Source organism: Ylistrum balloti, unplaced genomic scaffold (genome assembly GCF_031769215.1).
Source record: "Ylistrum balloti isolate Yb309-2 unplaced genomic scaffold, AGI_CSIRO_Ybal_v1 Utg370104, whole genome shotgun sequence".
Classification (NCBI taxonomy): domain Eukaryota; kingdom Metazoa; phylum Mollusca; class Bivalvia; order Pectinida; family Pectinidae; genus Ylistrum; species Ylistrum balloti.
The window spans coordinates 797,579-814,611 of record NW_026782129.1 but is presented as its reverse complement, the minus strand read 5'-3'; the positions used below and the strand labels follow the sequence as shown (position 1 = coordinate 814,611).

Here is a 17,033-nt window from a genome sequence, read left to right as displayed (position 1 = left end):
AAATATAGGTTGTGCCTACAACCCGCTTTGCATTTACCAAGGTCCAGACGAAACTGGTTTATACCGAATATGTTTTGATTCGTCAAGATTTGTGGCCTATCCTTCATGTAATGATGAGAATCGTGCCCCTATACATATTGTATGGCACGTTCGTTCTAGTACCATGATATCTCCCGCATCTAGCCACGTGACATTGCGTCAAATGACATCTTACAAGTGATTGCATGTATAGTTTAACCTTCAGTTCGGATGCTTTTTTTTTAATATTAGTTGTCACGTTATATTTCTTGATACAAAATGATCGAGGGTGCTTAGAATAATCATCCAATCATTATCGTCGTGGTTTCGTTAAAACAAGAGGAAAAATATTAATTCCATAATATAAATCTATTAATCCCAATCTAGATATTGACATTTTTTTATCATTTTGGGATTATTGTAAGTCATATCTTTAAGGCTTCATAATTTAGACCATAAGCATCATTGATGAGTTCTAGAGGGACGAAACAGTTGTGTGATGAAATTTTATTCCTTTTTTGGCTCTGCTGTACCTAAATATAAACTTGTATAAAAAAAGGTGCAATTCAGTTTTGTGTCTTCTGTGCTCCCCATATCATAAACATAAATTCTTACTTATCGTTTAAGAAAAACAAGAAAAAACCAACATGTCAACACAACCACAATCCAAACTCAAATTCAACAAAACCGGGGCAAAACATGAACAAAAGAAAGACATGGAGACTCCCGAAAAAAGTACAAGGAGAATGAAACCAGGAGTTCCGAAAAGTAAGCGTTTTCTTCGATGAAACCTGCCCTATAAACCTCGATCAATCCAAGTTAGTAATTCAACGTTCTTAAATTGGAACAAGGTATACAACAGAACCAACAGACAAACTAACGCGCATCAAGCACGTCCAACTTCATATCGCTCAAAGAAATATAATATTTCTTAATGCGATTACTATGACGACCGTGATAATCGTGATAATGGGGACAGGCCCTTGAATACAGAATGAACAGTGACATGTAAATACCATAGGTTGGAGGCGTAGGGATAATGTTATTCCGACATGAAAAAATTACAATAAGGAAATTGAAATCATCACGCTTCTCATACAGCTTGGTGGAAAGCTGTCCATTTTGGTTCCTTGTAGGAAAAGATCGCGATAAGCGGATGATTTCAAGTTCTAGTGGATATATACGACAGGTGTGGTCAATACATTCCTTCCTATTAAAGACAAGACGTCATCAATATATCTGAAATTGATAGTAAACCACTTTTCAAGTCGTTGTGACATGTTTTGATTATATTTTCGATATATTACAACAGACAGAACGAATGTGTTCTTTCAGCAAAGAATGGAGTATGATAGTAGGGTAGGAAAATCATATGTTCTTGTAACGGGAATGTTTTTAACAGAGTAAGAATTATAAGAGAAAGTTTACTATAAAAGCAAAACACCAAAAACAAATAAACAAAACAAACAAATAATTATTCCTGTAGGCTACCGCTTCACTAAAATGATTCAATTGTCTTCTTCTCTTTTGTTCCTACAACTTTGCCATTCTTTTAAGTAATCGGTTATTTCCGTTGGTTCTGTCCGACCCTTACCTTGTCAAACTACAACACGTTTATAACGAACCTCTAGGGACACATATAACGAACTTTGGCAAACAGTCACGCATAATTCGTTATAGGAATTGTACATGCAATAAAAATAAAGGAGTCTTATTTCATTATTATATTTCATTACATGTATACTATGTCCACATAAACAACAATTCACATTTCTTCGGAAAAACTCGAATAGTTACTTGAAAAAATCACAAATAACAGTTTGTTTTTTGTTACTGTCTGAGATCTTGTTAAGGGTCTTTTGAATGGTATGTAATGCATTCAATTAAAATTGTGCTCAGTTTTGTTGCTGGAATTTCGAAGCTATCTGCAATATCCTTTTTAGCCTTTTCTCTATTGTCTACTTCACAAATAATTTGGTATTTGGTTCCAATTTTTAACACTATTACAAAGTATGTGTGTACACAAATTTGGATCATTGTGAGGTGAGATTGTATAGTTGTATGTGATTATGGAGAAAAACTTGAATAAAAAAAATCAGTTCAGTAACTCAAAACTCAAAAAACAATAGAACGCTGGTACGTATAATAACAACTCACTTTATTCGTCAATCTTACATGTACGTAATTGAAACTTACCTGGACACGGGTGTCGATACAGGACACACGACTTACTTCACTCAGGTGTCACGACTGGCCGAGGCCGCTACGTTATATGGTTATTAATTAGCACTGATATTCACCTGAGCAGACCCAAAAGCTGCTACTTTATAGACATTAATTCGCTATGTGAAAATCGTTACATATGTTGGTTATAACATATAAATGATAGGGCGATTGACGGGGAATGAAAAAGACTACTTTATAACCGTTAATTCGTTATAAGCGTGTTCGTTATAAACGTGTTTTACTTTACATGAAGGCACAGGTGTGCTATATCAAAAAAGGTACAACTCATACATACTTTTAGCATCTGGCCATACAAGCTTGCAAGAACTTTTACTTTAATCCATTCAAACACGCTGCTGAACAAACATGTCAATAGTAGACCAACTTGTATGAAAAAATGTTTACCACAAATGACAAATAAAGTTTGAACAACATTTGAAAAACCTTCATTTTGCCATCTCATTATAATAGCAAGACACTTGGATTTTAAATGATTTAGTTGTTTAAAGATTATACTATGAGTGAAAGTGGTTAATGTAATTCATTTGCGCAAGCTTTTCAGCTCTTTAACCAAGCATGCTACAATCGTAAATAAATATCTTTTATCTTTGTCTCTTATTTACAGAGAAATAATTTGATGTTTAAAAAGATAGCTGACGTTACTCTGTGAAAGGGTATCAGTGTCATTCATTTGAAAGCACTCGTTGCAGGCATAGTATCTTGATTCTTGGTCAATCTTATATGAAGACATCTTTCAGAAATATAAAGATTTTCACTGAAGTCACATGAAAGAGTGGAAAAAAATTGTGTTCATCCTGGCATGTTGCGGCAAAACAGGTTAATACTGAACCTTTTATTTATATTTATAATTACACACGTGCGTATAGATACCGGTGTATATATCATGCTTAAGTCACGGTTAGTGTTGTTCCATATATCCATATATATATTGAAACAAAATATCAAAAGAGGAACAGTGAACTGTAAACAAAAAAATACAGAAATGAAGATCAGAGCAAAGAGACAGGGTCAAATAGTTGATAGTGCTTCACCGCTTGAGCGTGTATGCTTCCAACCACTAAGGGAAGAATATGTTATCTTTATCTATTATAATGACTGTCTTTGAATGGACATTGAGGGAGAAAATGTTGCCGACAATGTTCTTCCTATTTTCCTTTTTGTATACTCTTACACATATTGCATATGACTATATGTTTTAACTAAGCTGACCTGCGTAGCTCAGGTATATAAAACTCTTAAGGCGACAGAATTTGAATGTCGATGAAGTGATTGTTTATTACGTTTATTAATGTATTCCTTGTATATCTCGTTTGTCGATATTTATCATTTCTATTTATTTAATTGGCCATTCAAGGTTTTGTAAAGGGGGGAGGGTTCCTTTTATCATGTGATTTGCAGATGTGAGTTTCGTAATCGAACAAAATTCATTTATAAATAGTGAACTGTTAAACACTATAAATCAGTATAAGTATGTAGGTTTGAGAAGTGTCCTAAACAAATTGAAAGTTAAATGAATGAATGAAAGAATAAAATGTCAACAGTCATCTGTTGAAAGGCTCAGTTTATTGGCACAAAAGCCAAGGTCATCTTTGTTTACATGCTAACAGTGCAGTATGACAATTTGAAACGGAATTTGAATAAGCAGACAAACGATCATGGTGACTCATATGTGATTTAAGTAAACGGGTTTAATTGATTAAGATATCAGAGACAAGAAATACAAAAGGCGCTGAAAACCTGTTTATCATATATTTACGCAATTCACGTTTGTTGTAGTTGGTGTGGAATATTCATCAGGTTTCGTATGACTAGTTTGTGAATAACACATATCTATCCAAATGTTTAGAGCGCGTTAATGCCCTAGTGGAACATATCTTTCCTCCTGTCATTGCTTGGTCAACTTCAAACTAGCAATAGCACTATAGTGCAGTAGTATCAATTTATCAACGTAACGTGGTAATATGCCAACGTTTTTTTTTCAGTTGTATGTTTCTGATATAGCGATACCTCCTTACCTCTTTTCCACAAACCAGTTATTCTTCTCGACTGACGGAACGAAAACGTTTGTCAAACAGGTTCCTGGTCAGTGTATCTTTTAGTTGTCATGTAAAGTTAAGTGTGACAAGATTACACGTAGAGGTTGTGAAAAACAGGCAAAGCATCAAAATTGTAAAGTAGTACTAATTTAAACGTGCGTCGCTACATATTGTCCAGGTGAGTTGAAGTAAATGCTAAATTACAGAACATTAATTAATAACCAATAATTCGTTCTAAAGTTTCTTCGTCGGAATTAGAATCATGCAATGAAAACATAGACAAGATCTCTGACAACAACACATCATGTATTTAAACACTTTGACGAAAGTTTACAAAATAACAAGTAAAACAAATAGCATGTAGTTCAACATATTGACGCAAACAATTTAAAAAAGATAGCAATAAAAACTATGAAAATACACGTATGATAATGAAAAAAAAAGTAATTTAACAAAAACATTAACAAAACAATCATAGCAACCAATTACAACAATGTCTTAAAACATAGCATGAGAAAAAATGAGTTACATAAATTACTAATTCTTACTTCGAAATATAACATATTTTACGGCTCAACACATAATGATGTAGGGTCTATTTCAATATAAATGTCTAATGTCCTACTTATCAACAGAGAACAAAATTTTAGCTTTTATCAGGCATTTTCAGTATCTTTTTTCTCTGTAACAAGGAAGTTATTCTGATCTTCTCCGAATCTTTTATAGTGAGTGGTCTTAGTCACATGAATGGACAAATCGAGATCGCTCCGTCCATTCCTCTGGGGGGTGATCAGCACTACGAGACAACCAATCACACATATCACTAGTATTGACCATTCCAACCATGAGTTATCTGAAAACAGCAAAAGTAAATATCTTTTATAATTTGTCCTCTGAATAGATTACCAAAAAGAAAAGTTTTGAGTGTTTTGGTTTTTTTTTTTTTTTTGGTTTTTTTGGTTTTTTTGTTTTTTGTTTTTTTTTTATTTGTTTGTTTGTTTTTTTTTTTTATTATTATTTTATTTTTTTTTCTTGGTGGAGTGGGGGTCTACTTAAATCTGAAGACTCACACTACTATCACCTGGTCATTGAACCTTTCGACGATATATATCAATAGCCTCTCTCAAAACGTGTATCTTTGTAGTTCGGTACATGTAAATTCCAATATTTTTGAATTTTCAAAACCAATCAGCAAATGTGAAACATGTACTACACATCATATCTTGTTCAAGCATTTCTGCTAATATCTGGCAACATTTTTCATAACTATGTGAGTTCAGTGTGTACACGTTCATAGTGTTAAATGAGCGAAAGGCAATGACCTTATGTTTATAATTTTTGTTACTGATGTACATATGTTACTTGTTTAACTTATAATCAGTTTCATGTACACAGTTTCCTCTTAGCAAATGTTTCTGGATTTGGACCTATTGTTTGGTTTTAATTACAATCGCTAACCACGAATCTAATAACAGATTGGGCAAATAGAGCGCATTACCGTATATTTCAATAAAGTATCATACTTCATCCATTTCATATGGGATTGGTTTTAAGGATACATTGAAAGGCGTCAGTCAAACCTGGTCAATTAAAATACACGTGCCTTCAAACTCGACGAGGGAGATTGGCAGTATGTAAAATATGCCTCCTAGCATTGTTATAAGTCCAGATATTCCAACAATGATACCCTCTGGAATAGGAAAAGCGGCATCACACATCTGTTCATATAGTAACGGTACACAACCGTTGAGGAAGGCACAGGCAATAACTGTCGATGCATACAGTTGTTCTAAAACAAAAATAGGACTCACTTAAATAACATATTACCTATCTATAGCAAAATACGAAAAGTTTATTAATGTTAGAAAAATAGCTTTGATCGTGATAAAAACTAAGCTTTATGAAAGAGATGATTTCAAATGTTTTCGACCTTTGTAATTGCCAAGAGTTAGTGGTTTCGTGAAATTTAGAGGAAAACCTTCATTGGAGACCTTGTTTTTTTCTACTCTTGCAGTTCCATATCCAACTAAATACCTGTAAATGTGGACGACCAAAGGTTTGGTATCGAGTGAAATAATTTAAAAAGAAAATAATGATCATTCAAGCGTATGTGATCAACGAAAACTATAAGAACTTGTAGGAACAACTTATTTGTAGATACACTTAACAAAATGTTTTTTATATCAAAGAAAATTCAAGCTGATTGGGATATGAGTAGTCTTCATTTAAATGACGATGAGTATCATTTAAAAGATGTTTAACGGAATGATATCAAGCGCCTGTCCCTATACGTTATTTGTTACTTATGCTCTTGAAATCATATTAAGTAATAATAATTTCATATTACTGAACTCGTTTCACAAGTATCTGCTACTTGTTTTGCACACCAACTGTGATTTATACTACATGGGGGTTATAATCATACCTTCACTGTATTCAATGTACTGACTACATAACAAGGAAACCCACAGGAACATAAGACTGGCAATAATCAACATTATCATCAAGATGGTCTTCAATCTCCGAGCGCAGATATCAGAAAACCTGGAGATATAACATATAGCATACGTAAGGAATTACAAATAAATGCTTCCATGAATCTAATGTAACATTGATCGAATGATAGCTGGGCTAACTGACATTACTAGTTATATCATGTTGCATGTTAAAGTGATACATAGTAAGTTACAGATAAGCTCTACATTACCTTGCAGATATAAATCCCACAACACTGCTGGCTATCAGACAAGAAAACCCAAGCCATCCAGCTTCTGTCTGCAAAGTATTTAACAAATTAAGTAAGATCTATAGCCACAAAAACAATAGTACATTCTACCGTACCAGAGTCATGTTGTCTACTGTTGAATCTAGTATCAACATTCAGAAACCTACCCATTGAATAAATCACATACTGTATGCATCACAGGAAAGTTTAGTGGGTGCTAAAATCATGATCAACTGCAAAGGGTAGCAACTGCCTTAAATATAACATAATTTATCACTTGATACATTTTATAAGAAGTCTTATTTGTTTTACTTTCATGATTTGTCCGTATGTATGAAAGCATTGACACTTTTTACACAACAAATACTTCACAGCATAAAGTCATAGAAATAAAAGAATCCGTTACATCAACCGATGTTTCGATGAAATGATATTTTAATTCACATAACGTACCTAGAATGGCTTATTGAAATGATTAAGAAGGAACTGTCATTGATGCACGACACTTGAAAGGAGATGAACCAAGTGTGAAGAACATGACCAACACAGTTTAATATATAAAAGTACCTTACCTGAGCAATACCGAGATGTTCGAACGTTATTCCAAATATGGTAACCCATGTGGAATACATGCCAATCATTACTCCGGTAAACAGAACAAGTAGACACAAGAATCCATTCCTTAATAATAATAATAAGTATGAATCAGGTTAAAGGTCAAGCATATACGAGGAATTTAAACTCAATTCCATTAAATAATAGCAGATGATTCATGCTTAACCAGAGCTAGCAATCTGCACGGAAGTAAGATCAAAGATGCTTCTTGTCATGCTTAGACGGTGAAGTTTACTTTCACCTTCAGATAGAAGACAGACTCTTCTACACTAGTTGCTTATCTCTATCCTTTCCTGTAACGAAACTACAATGGAAAGCTTTCCATCAAGCTGTATGATAAACGTGATGACTCAATTTCCCTATTGTCAATTTCAAATTTCTTGATAGCATCTCCAGCCTATGGAATTTACATGTCATAGTTAATTCGATATCGAAGGGTCTGTTCTAAATGTACCGTTATTTTCGGGCAAGAAGTCGTCAACTGACTGACAAACTTGTAACACACGGTTTCAAACGATGCAGGTTGATGAACATTATAGGGAAGTTTTATGGTCGCCATAGAGATCTCATTGAGAAATGTTTCATTTCTTTGTGTGACAAGAAGTATTTGATGCTCGTTAGTTTGCCCATTGGATCCGTTGTTGTATACCTTGTTCTCTTTTGAGAACGTGACATTACTTAGACGGATTGACCAAGTTTTACATTGCGGGTGTTGTCGATGAAGCAGAAGATGCTTAATCTTCCGGAGCACATGGTCCTATTCTCCATGACCTTTTTTCCAGTAGTCTCCGTGTAAATCTTTTTTTTTGTTCATGGGTTGCCCTAGTTTTATGGAATTTGTGTTTAATTATGATTATGTTGCCATGTCTATGCAAGATTGAAAGAAAGTTTTCGAGGTTAGAAACATTCCCAAACACTTCAGTAAAATCAGGAAAAAGGCAGAACAGACTTTTTAAAAAGTCACAGAAAAAACATAGTTTAATATTGATAGGTTTAAATCGTAATCTTTCTTCGTTACCTTACGAGATGTAGAAATACCCGGGTGTATCCCATCCTGATAGCGACGGCACTATGAGATGGAGGTGTAGGCGGGGAGTTTGGAACAAGAGCTACGCCCACTATCACAAAGGCTGCAGTAATCCCTGTCTCTATAAACAAATATACAACCATGTCCAAGTAAATCTCAATACTCATCATATCTTTTGAGATAAATTATGATGCTGAAGATATCCGTGTTATCTGTACATAATAAATATAAAGACGATATACTCTCTAGTGTATAGGGTATGCATGTATACATATATACCTGTTTAAGAAATAAAAAAAAGTTCCCATAACAGGGACATATAAAATTTAATCAAATGGATTGATTTACGTCTTCGAAATCTTGTTATGATAAAATGGAATCTTCAATTTGCCGACTTCATAATGTGATTAGGCAAGTCGTACTGAAGGTAAAAGGCAAACTTTTCAAAAATCGTACAAAAGATACATTTACATTTCTGTGGTGATTTCATACTATCACTTGTATTAGGCAGTGAGACTAATTTGCGCTGAAAGTTAAACATATGTATATAAGTCTATTTCCAAAAAAACTAGTATGAATGTGTTTTAATGTATTTCTTGGTTATTTGTAAACAAATATTTACCTATATAAAACAAGGTCATTATCTCCTCTTGCATGATGTCTTTGTTCAAAACTGAAAAATAATTAAGCATTGCCAAATACAAGCCATATTATATTAGAATAAATATTAGATCCAAAACAAGAAGGAAATCGAAATGAATACCAGGTGCACTAGAGAATTAAGAGAGCATCTTTATGGTACAAAACTCAACATACAATGTATATGACATGCCACCGCGGGTTTTATCGGATATCAGTCGACCACGATGATGGGATACTTATTATTATTATAAGACAATTTACAGCAATTGGATTACCAAAATCAAAACAAGGAAATAAAATGCCACAAAAATTGAAGTCGTTTTAAGCTGTCTGTGCTGCACGTCGGATATAGGACTGGTATCACGTCAAAGTAGTCGATAACATTAATTTGTTTTAACATTAAACATGTGTCAGAGCAAGAAACACCTTACACTCTGTTCCCTTGATCAATGATCAACGCTAGTCTCGTTTAATTATTGCCATAAAACTCAGTAAAATCTGTAAGTCCCGAATCTAATAATAAATTAGAACGAAATTCTCCTTTCTATCGGCATCAAATTAAGCTGTGTAAAGAGTGGGAAAGACAATCGTTCATATTGAATTTCTCCGGAAACTGATATTCTAGGTTCTCAAAAACGTTTAAGGTCATTTTGTTATCGAGAGTCTACGCACAGTACTTAAATATATAGTACTGTACTGTACTATCAATAATAAAATGGGGATCAGACTATAGCTTGGTACAAGAAGATCCCGTAATAAAAATTACTTTCTAGGACTCATTGAAATCCAAACGCTTAAACGCATGCTGGATATTTTTGATCGAGAATGATGTAATAAACACGCATACGTGTAATGTGAAACTTTCAAAGCATGGCTGATTTTCTGCTCTTCTTCCGAAGTTATAATCATATTTTTTATGTATTCCAATCTCTCTCTCTCTCTCTCTCTCTCTCTCTCTCTCTCTCTCTCTCTCTCTCTCTCTCTCTCTCTCTCTCTCTCTCTCTCTCTCTCTCTCTCTCTCTCTCTCTCTCTCTCTCTTTTCAGATCATTATAATGAAGGTTCATCAGCACAAATAATAGGGGAAAACGCAAATATGGTAAAAATATACATAAACTGAAGTCAGTAAATTAAATTGATAATTCCTTCGGGTTTTTACCATTGCCTATTCTTATCGTCAGCAGTAACGAAAGAGCTTTATTCGTTGGCGATACGACACTGAGTGGTTGTACACAAGATAACACGACGCAAATCACACCGGAGTATTGTTCACAAAATGATGTGACATAGAACTACAACGTTGCTCGATTTTCTTTATAAAATTGATACCTTTCCCTATTCCATGATCGCCTTTTATGTCATCTAAGATTGTATAAAAGAAGCACACGTTAATATCACCTTTTAATACAAATTTAAAGTACAGTAGAGCCAAACAATGTATTACACTGCAACATACAATTGTTTCGTCTTTCTAGGACTCGTCCGGAATGCTAAATTTCGAAGCCTAGGAAGACGACTGAGGAAACTGTTTAGTCCTTCTAGGATTCATCAGTTAAGGGCTTAAATTTTGAAGCCTAGGAGGCGACTGAGGAAAACACAGTCTACCTAAACAATTATTTAATTCCAGGACAGGAAACAGGAAGAAACAGAAAGATTCACTTCTTTCATTATACAGTTTTGTGCTTTATCCAATATCATGTTTCCATTATTTCTGGTTGGCTGGTTCGATAACCTATTCCTTTCATCATTTTTGTCTCACTAAAACCCACCACATGTTATATAATCATTGTCTTTAAACACGCAAAATTATTCGAAAAGCGTGATGTAATGTATAACATATTTGATAACTTAACGTATTCGTGTCAAACTTAATACGGATACATACCAATATTACCTGCACTACCATTGGTCATATTAGCAGCCAGATTAAAATCATGATCGGTATAGTTGGCGAGATTGCTGTAATTCAGATGGACATAACATCTAGTAATAGCCTTAGGTTATTACATCAATAGTTACGTTAAAGTACTAGTGTATTCAAATATTGTTCAAAATGAATATCGTTTGAAAACTTATTTACAGTTTGTGGAGAAATATGAATAAGTAAAAAGAAAATATCAGTGAAGAGTTATTCAGAATGTAACAAGAATATTTGTTTTATTTTATATATCTTTTTGATAAAAACATTTGTCTCCCCGCATTGGTAAAGAACATAGCCCCTGTTCTTTACAAGATACTGACCAATAAAAGAGAGAAACGATTCAACTTTGATGTAAGATCCACAATCTTAACCAATGGTGTATATCATATGCAAGATTGTATTAGATAAGGAAAAGAACGACAACAGCAACTGGTCTCCTTTCATTCAAAGTGGGACATACTTAACAATAGTGTTTTATTCATATCACAGTTTCTAATACTATCTTTTAGTGTGAATGATTCATTTTTTGTTCTTCAAACAAATTGTCTTGTCTCTTACATTAAAGAATAAAAAAACCGTTGGGCAGAAGGAGAAATCTAAACTTTCTGTATATTAACTCTATGACATAACAAATGTTGTAATTATTTCTCGTTTATATTTAATCACTTTATATCAGTTTATTACCATTAATGAATAATCGTAAATACAAAGTACGATAACTAATTGTAAATTCATGTTCTATCATTTCTATATAAATCTATGTATAGGGTATAATATGGAAATACATAATCGATTATGTGGAGTAAGTATGTGCAAAGCTGGATAGTATTCATAACGGCGCCTTTGATTGAATGAACTGAAGCAGTTGTAATAGTGTCGCGAGCCTCATAATGAAAAGCAAACCGATAAAAATGACGAAATTGTAACGATTGATACCACTGTCATTATATATTCATTGTACTCTTTTTAATGTAGAACATGATTATCATCAATCATCATCTTTTTTTTTCATTTGATATACATTTAGTGCGCACCGTAGAGATGAAACATGATAACAAAAGTAAGCTATTTTGTTTCTGTATTGAAGAAAAATACTCTAAAGATCTACACCATTCAAATTTACTACATTTTCTTCTCGTTTGTTTACAAACAAGTGTTGCGTCACGGGTATAAATAGTGCATTTACATTAAACGTTTCTTCCTTTCTCTGTAGCGCTTATGGTGTTACCTGAAGTGAGAAGTAGTTCATGTGAATCCGTGTAATATATAAACTTCTACCGAAGCAGGAATACTATATCAACTCGCTTCACACATAAATCTCTGTGATATAGCATACCAAATCTCTAATTTTGTTTTCCCAATTTAGGCTACTACCTTTTTGTTTTGGGCGGATTCTTCATATAAATGAGTATCTATAACACTAGTAACATGCTAGCCGCTTCCTACCGACTTGTTAAAGCAGAATTTCCTTTTAGCGTTAGTCTGTTAAACCAGATGTCCAAGATTCAATTGCAAGCAGAGTCAATAAGAAAATACGATGTTACGTAGGTGCTTGGTAAGTCCATTTTTTTCTGTTCAAAGAGTAGTTAACCCTTGTAAACTATTGTTGCTTCCAATTTTCTTGGGAGCAACAGAGCCAGAAAACTTTGGTAGGGCGTTTGCGTTTTTTGGGGGTTTTTTTCTTATACTTTATTTTTCAGAATTTTTATCTGGTACAGAATAAAGAAAGACATTCACACACCCTTACTGTCATTTACCCTATGTCCTTACATTTTGTATCGTCATGGTCTTTCAAGTCACCAGAAATGTTTGCACCAAGGATCAATATTCAAAAATCCTTTTGCTGAAATGTACACGTACATACATCCTTTCTCCCTTACATTCATGCTGCAGAGATAGCCATTTTAACTAAAGGTCTCTGATCTCCAAACACATTAAGGATTACGTAATATCAGTATGCACCTTAGTCTATGACGCAACACACGACATAAAAATCTAGGAATAAATCAAAGTGGTCAGCCTTCAAAACAGAAAACAATAATCGGATGTGTTTCTTTATTATTAGAACAAATCAAACTCTAATGGTCCACTGCTAACACTTGTATATACGAAATTTGGTATACGACCTTCGTTTATTTCAGCTTCAGTTCATCCAATCAAAAACGTCGTAGCAAACACAAAGTATCGACTGGTTCAAGGTTTGAGACGCCCTGTTGTATTTTGTTTTCTTTTTTGTGTAATAACAATATAAAGTAGTTTACTGTATTTAATTACTTACCTTTCATTAAAATATTCGTACGAGGTCGACTCCTTGCCAAACATAGGTGTTGACACCGTGAGCGGATCTAAGAACGGAAGGTTTAAAGTTTGAAAAATGTCACTATAACATTAGTACCAAACAGAAATGCTGTAAACGTCTTTGTTGATACGCAAGTATGTTTTAAGAAAAACCATGAATAACACATGCTACTTCGAGATATAATGATATGATAAACTTGTCAACATAATCTTATTTCAAACTCAAAATCGATGAGGTGAGGACAAAATATGAAGGAAGATTTAAACGGATTCCCCTGAAAAGGTACAACGTAAGCGTAATCTGATTAGTCGGTGACGTTTAAACGAAAAACGTTATTTTTTCTATCACGATTAAAACAGAACAATCATCCATGTTGGCCAGGTTTTTTAACTTCTGTTAAGGTATACAACACATTCCAAAACGTTAGTACAATAAGGCAATAGGTCACATTAAAAATCAAAATCATTTGATTTCAGTTTTAAACATTAAACTATGATACATACTGATGACGTAAGCGATCCCCAAACCGATGTATGTACTCATAACTCCTATAGACGTGGCTGTAGCACGCTCGTTTTGTGGAAACCACGCCACTGACATTGCAGCTGGTCCGTTGTAAGCGACGACATTGCCGAAACCGATAAACAATTGTCCCAGCAAGGGCGGCCTAAGTAATGAAAAAGTAACTTAACGAGTTAACAATAGATTATCATCTAATTTGACAGATCGGCGATCATTTCTGGACGGGAATAATATACGCTTTAAGCTTGTTTTCCCATCCCAAATATAATGGATATTTGTGTAATATTGTCATTGTATTGAATAAAATTATAAAAATTATAAATTTGATATTGATCAAATATCAAATTTATTGTCACATTAATAATATCACACAACAGCTTCAGCCGATAAAGTCACGATACCAGCTAAAGCTGACTTGCATCAATATATTACCATAGTAATAAAGTCACACAACAGCTTCAGCTGATTAAGTCACGATACCAGCTTAAGTTGGCTTGTATCAATATGTTATCATAGTAATAATGTCACACAACAGCTTCAGCTGATTAAGTCACGATACCAGCTTAAATTGGCTTGTATCAATATGTTACCATAGTAATAATGTCACACAACAGCTTCAGCTGATTAAGTCACGATACCAGCTTAAGTTGGCATGTATCAATATGTTACCATAGTAATAATGTCACACAACAGCTTCAGCTGATTAAGTCACGATACCAGCTTAAATTGGCTTGTATCAATATGTTACCATAGTAATAATGTCACACAACAGCTTCAGCTGATTAAGTCACGATACCAGCTTAAGTTGGCATGTATCAATATGTTACCATAGTTTTCGAATCTGAATCATTTCACTAACCGCCACAAGAACAGAAGTTTAATGTTAGAAATTTTGGCCTCCAAATCTTCATAAATCATATTCATAACACGATGAATCCTCATTATAAACCAACAACAGATACGTTCTGAATATAGCAAAGTAACAACTGACACACTGTTTTATTATATACATGTATATTCATCTGAATTTACATTGAAGAACATATCAGCCTTCTTCCTGGATCACCACACTTACAACTAACCACCAGGGACAGCCTCTGACTAAGTTGTACTGTATATGTTTTCAAATTTCAGCAAGTGGCAACTCTGTTTCTCTGATTTGTGATGTGTGCATGATTCGGTATATTCTACAGATGGTCTACAATATTTAGAATTCCATATAATATATTGTATGAATGAAAGCAGTATTGACCATTTAACAAAATAGCGCATACATTTAATTCGATTTCTATGGAAATATATATATACGTACCATGTGGAAGTCGTTAGGTTAGTTAAGCAGCGCAGTATATATCCCACTAGTAGCAGAGTATTGCTCGTTATCATAGCAATACGGATCCCTATTCATAACAAAATTATTGTCGTCATGGAATGTATTTCTATACGTCAGACTGATAAGTTAAATACAAATTTATATATTGCAATCATTTATACTACGCTTGTCACAAAAATACCTCCGAATTATCTTGTATTTCATTGGGTAAAGAATAAACGAATATATATGTAAGCCAGGGAAAAGAATAAACATAAATATATATTAGCCGGGGAAACGAATATACGAAAAGATATGTAAGGGTAAAGAATAAATAAAACAAAAATATGAAATCGAAACATTCATCACGAAGTTTACTGCTTATAATTGCAAGAGTTGTATGTACGAAAAGGTCTAGAATTTTAAACAACATATTCGTTATCAAGTGAAGAATGAAAAGTATTTGAAAGCCGGGTAATGTATCGTCTTTGGGTATACTTGATAATTCAGCTTTTATATACATCCTATACAGGTTAAGAAGGACTTACCTTTTTTATCTACTAAGTAACTGAGGGGAACTATGCTTGCGAACATTGCAAGTCGTCCCACATTGAGAATATCCGCTATGACCGAGTCGTTCCAACCGAAGCCATATTCAACAGATGCAGTGATTGGGCCCCAGGCATTCCAGCTGCATGTAACAAACATGCTTGCCAAACTGACGTAACAGAGAACCCACCAGCGACGGGCGTACGTCCTCGGCTTCGCTTGCAGTAACGGTTTTACCTCATCCGCGGCCATTTCTTCATCTAAGAATGTTGGAAGCTCTCTTTGATTTGAAGCTCGTAGATTGTAAACTGTATAAAATGTCAAGGAATGTACCTTTTAACGGACCAGAGAGGAAATAATGGAACACACTTCTATTAAGAGTAATTCGTTGACATCCGGGTACATACCATGGTACATAAAGTTCCAGTACTGTATCTTATACAATGTCCGAGATTAAACAAGAACCGAATCACTTATGTCCTATTGTTATGTACTGTAGCTAATTTACATAATATCAAGGTTGTATGTTGGATCCAGTGGTGACCAGTTTAAACCAGTTGACACGTATATTAACCAGGAGCTTGACAACGCATGTGACTGTTTACGGTAATCATATTAGATAAACACGTGACAACTGTTTTATTATAAGTCATGCGAAAAAAGCATTGTTTTGCAAGCAGCAAAAATCCTAAATCATACGCTACTTTTGTCAATTTGTTAATTCATAAAATGAATGTAAACCTCTAAAGTATTTGCTGCCCAATAGAAAGCAGACATACGTATTATACATCGCGCTCCCGGTCTAAATACTTTCAAAGTCACGGAGGATCATGGTTTGAACTCGGTAATGACCATGAAAACGATTTACTTGACATCATACATAAACATACATACAGTGTATCACATTAAACCACTAGCCTTACTAGATCAAACCGGTTTACTCCGATTCTTTGGCCGTCTTAGATTCATCATGTCAAGGCTAGACACGTTCTCTACATATAAAACGGAACCTTTTGTACGTGACGATCTTTATCATCGCTCCACTGACTTCAGCGGGAACGTATACAGCATATATTTACAAAGAATGTTTCTGTGTTGATTCCATATAAAATAAAACCAATG

At 34.1% G+C, this 17,033-nt stretch overlaps 2 protein-coding genes across 2 annotated transcripts; both read right to left on the bottom strand.

Moving 5' to 3' along the window:
- Positions 1-4,957: 4,957 nt before the first annotated feature.
- LOC132550067 (solute carrier family 49 member 4-like) lies at positions 4,958-6,805 on the bottom strand. The gene is made up of 3 exons (XM_060214077.1): positions 6,727-6,805; positions 5,905-6,090; positions 4,958-5,154 (listed from the first exon to the last, which is right to left on the bottom strand). The coding sequence occupies exons 1-3, from the start codon at positions 6,803-6,805 to the stop codon at positions 4,958-4,960; spliced, it is 462 nt and encodes a 153-aa protein (XP_060070060.1).
- A 237-nt stretch (positions 6,806-7,042) lies between these two features.
- LOC132550127 (solute carrier family 49 member 4-like) lies at positions 7,043-16,163 on the bottom strand. Its single transcript, XM_060214144.1, has 8 exons — positions 15,911-16,163; positions 15,363-15,450; positions 14,032-14,195; positions 13,508-13,574; positions 11,194-11,267; positions 9,291-9,341; positions 8,660-8,789; positions 7,043-7,076 (listed from the first exon to the last, which is right to left on the bottom strand). Exons 1-8 carry the CDS (start codon positions 16,161-16,163, stop codon positions 7,043-7,045), a joined length of 861 nt encoding a protein of 286 aa, XP_060070127.1.
- Between the last annotated feature and the right edge of the window lie 870 nt (positions 16,164-17,033).

What these genes read in the sequence shown, in the direction of transcription:
- LOC132550067 (XM_060214077.1), bottom strand. Translation starts at nt 6,805, where the DNA reads ATGATAATGTTGATTATTGCCAGTCTTATGTTCCTGTGGGTTTCCTTG. An exon ending in GTACATTGAATACAGTGAAG is followed by an intron (nt 6,091 to 6,726) that starts GTATGATTATAA and finishes TTTTTGTTTTAG; the next exon opens with AACAACTGTATGCATCGACA. An exon ending in CTCCCTCGTCGAGTTTGAAG is followed by an intron (nt 5,155 to 5,904) that starts GCACGTGTATTT and finishes TGCTGTTTTCAG; the next exon opens with ATAACTCATGGTTGGAATGG.
- LOC132550127 (XM_060214144.1), bottom strand. Translation starts at nt 16,163, where the DNA reads ATGGCCGCGGATGAGGTAAAACCGTTACTGCAAGCGAAGCCGAGGACG. An exon ending in TTACTTAGTAGATAAAAAAG is followed by an intron (nt 15,451 to 15,910) that starts GTAAGTCCTTCT and finishes TGTTATGAATAG; the next exon opens with GGATCCGTATTGCTATGATA. An exon ending in AATGACCTTGTTTTATATAG is followed by an intron (nt 8,790 to 9,290) that starts GTAAATATTTGT and finishes ATTTGTTTATAG; the next exon opens with AGACAGGGATTACTGCAGCC.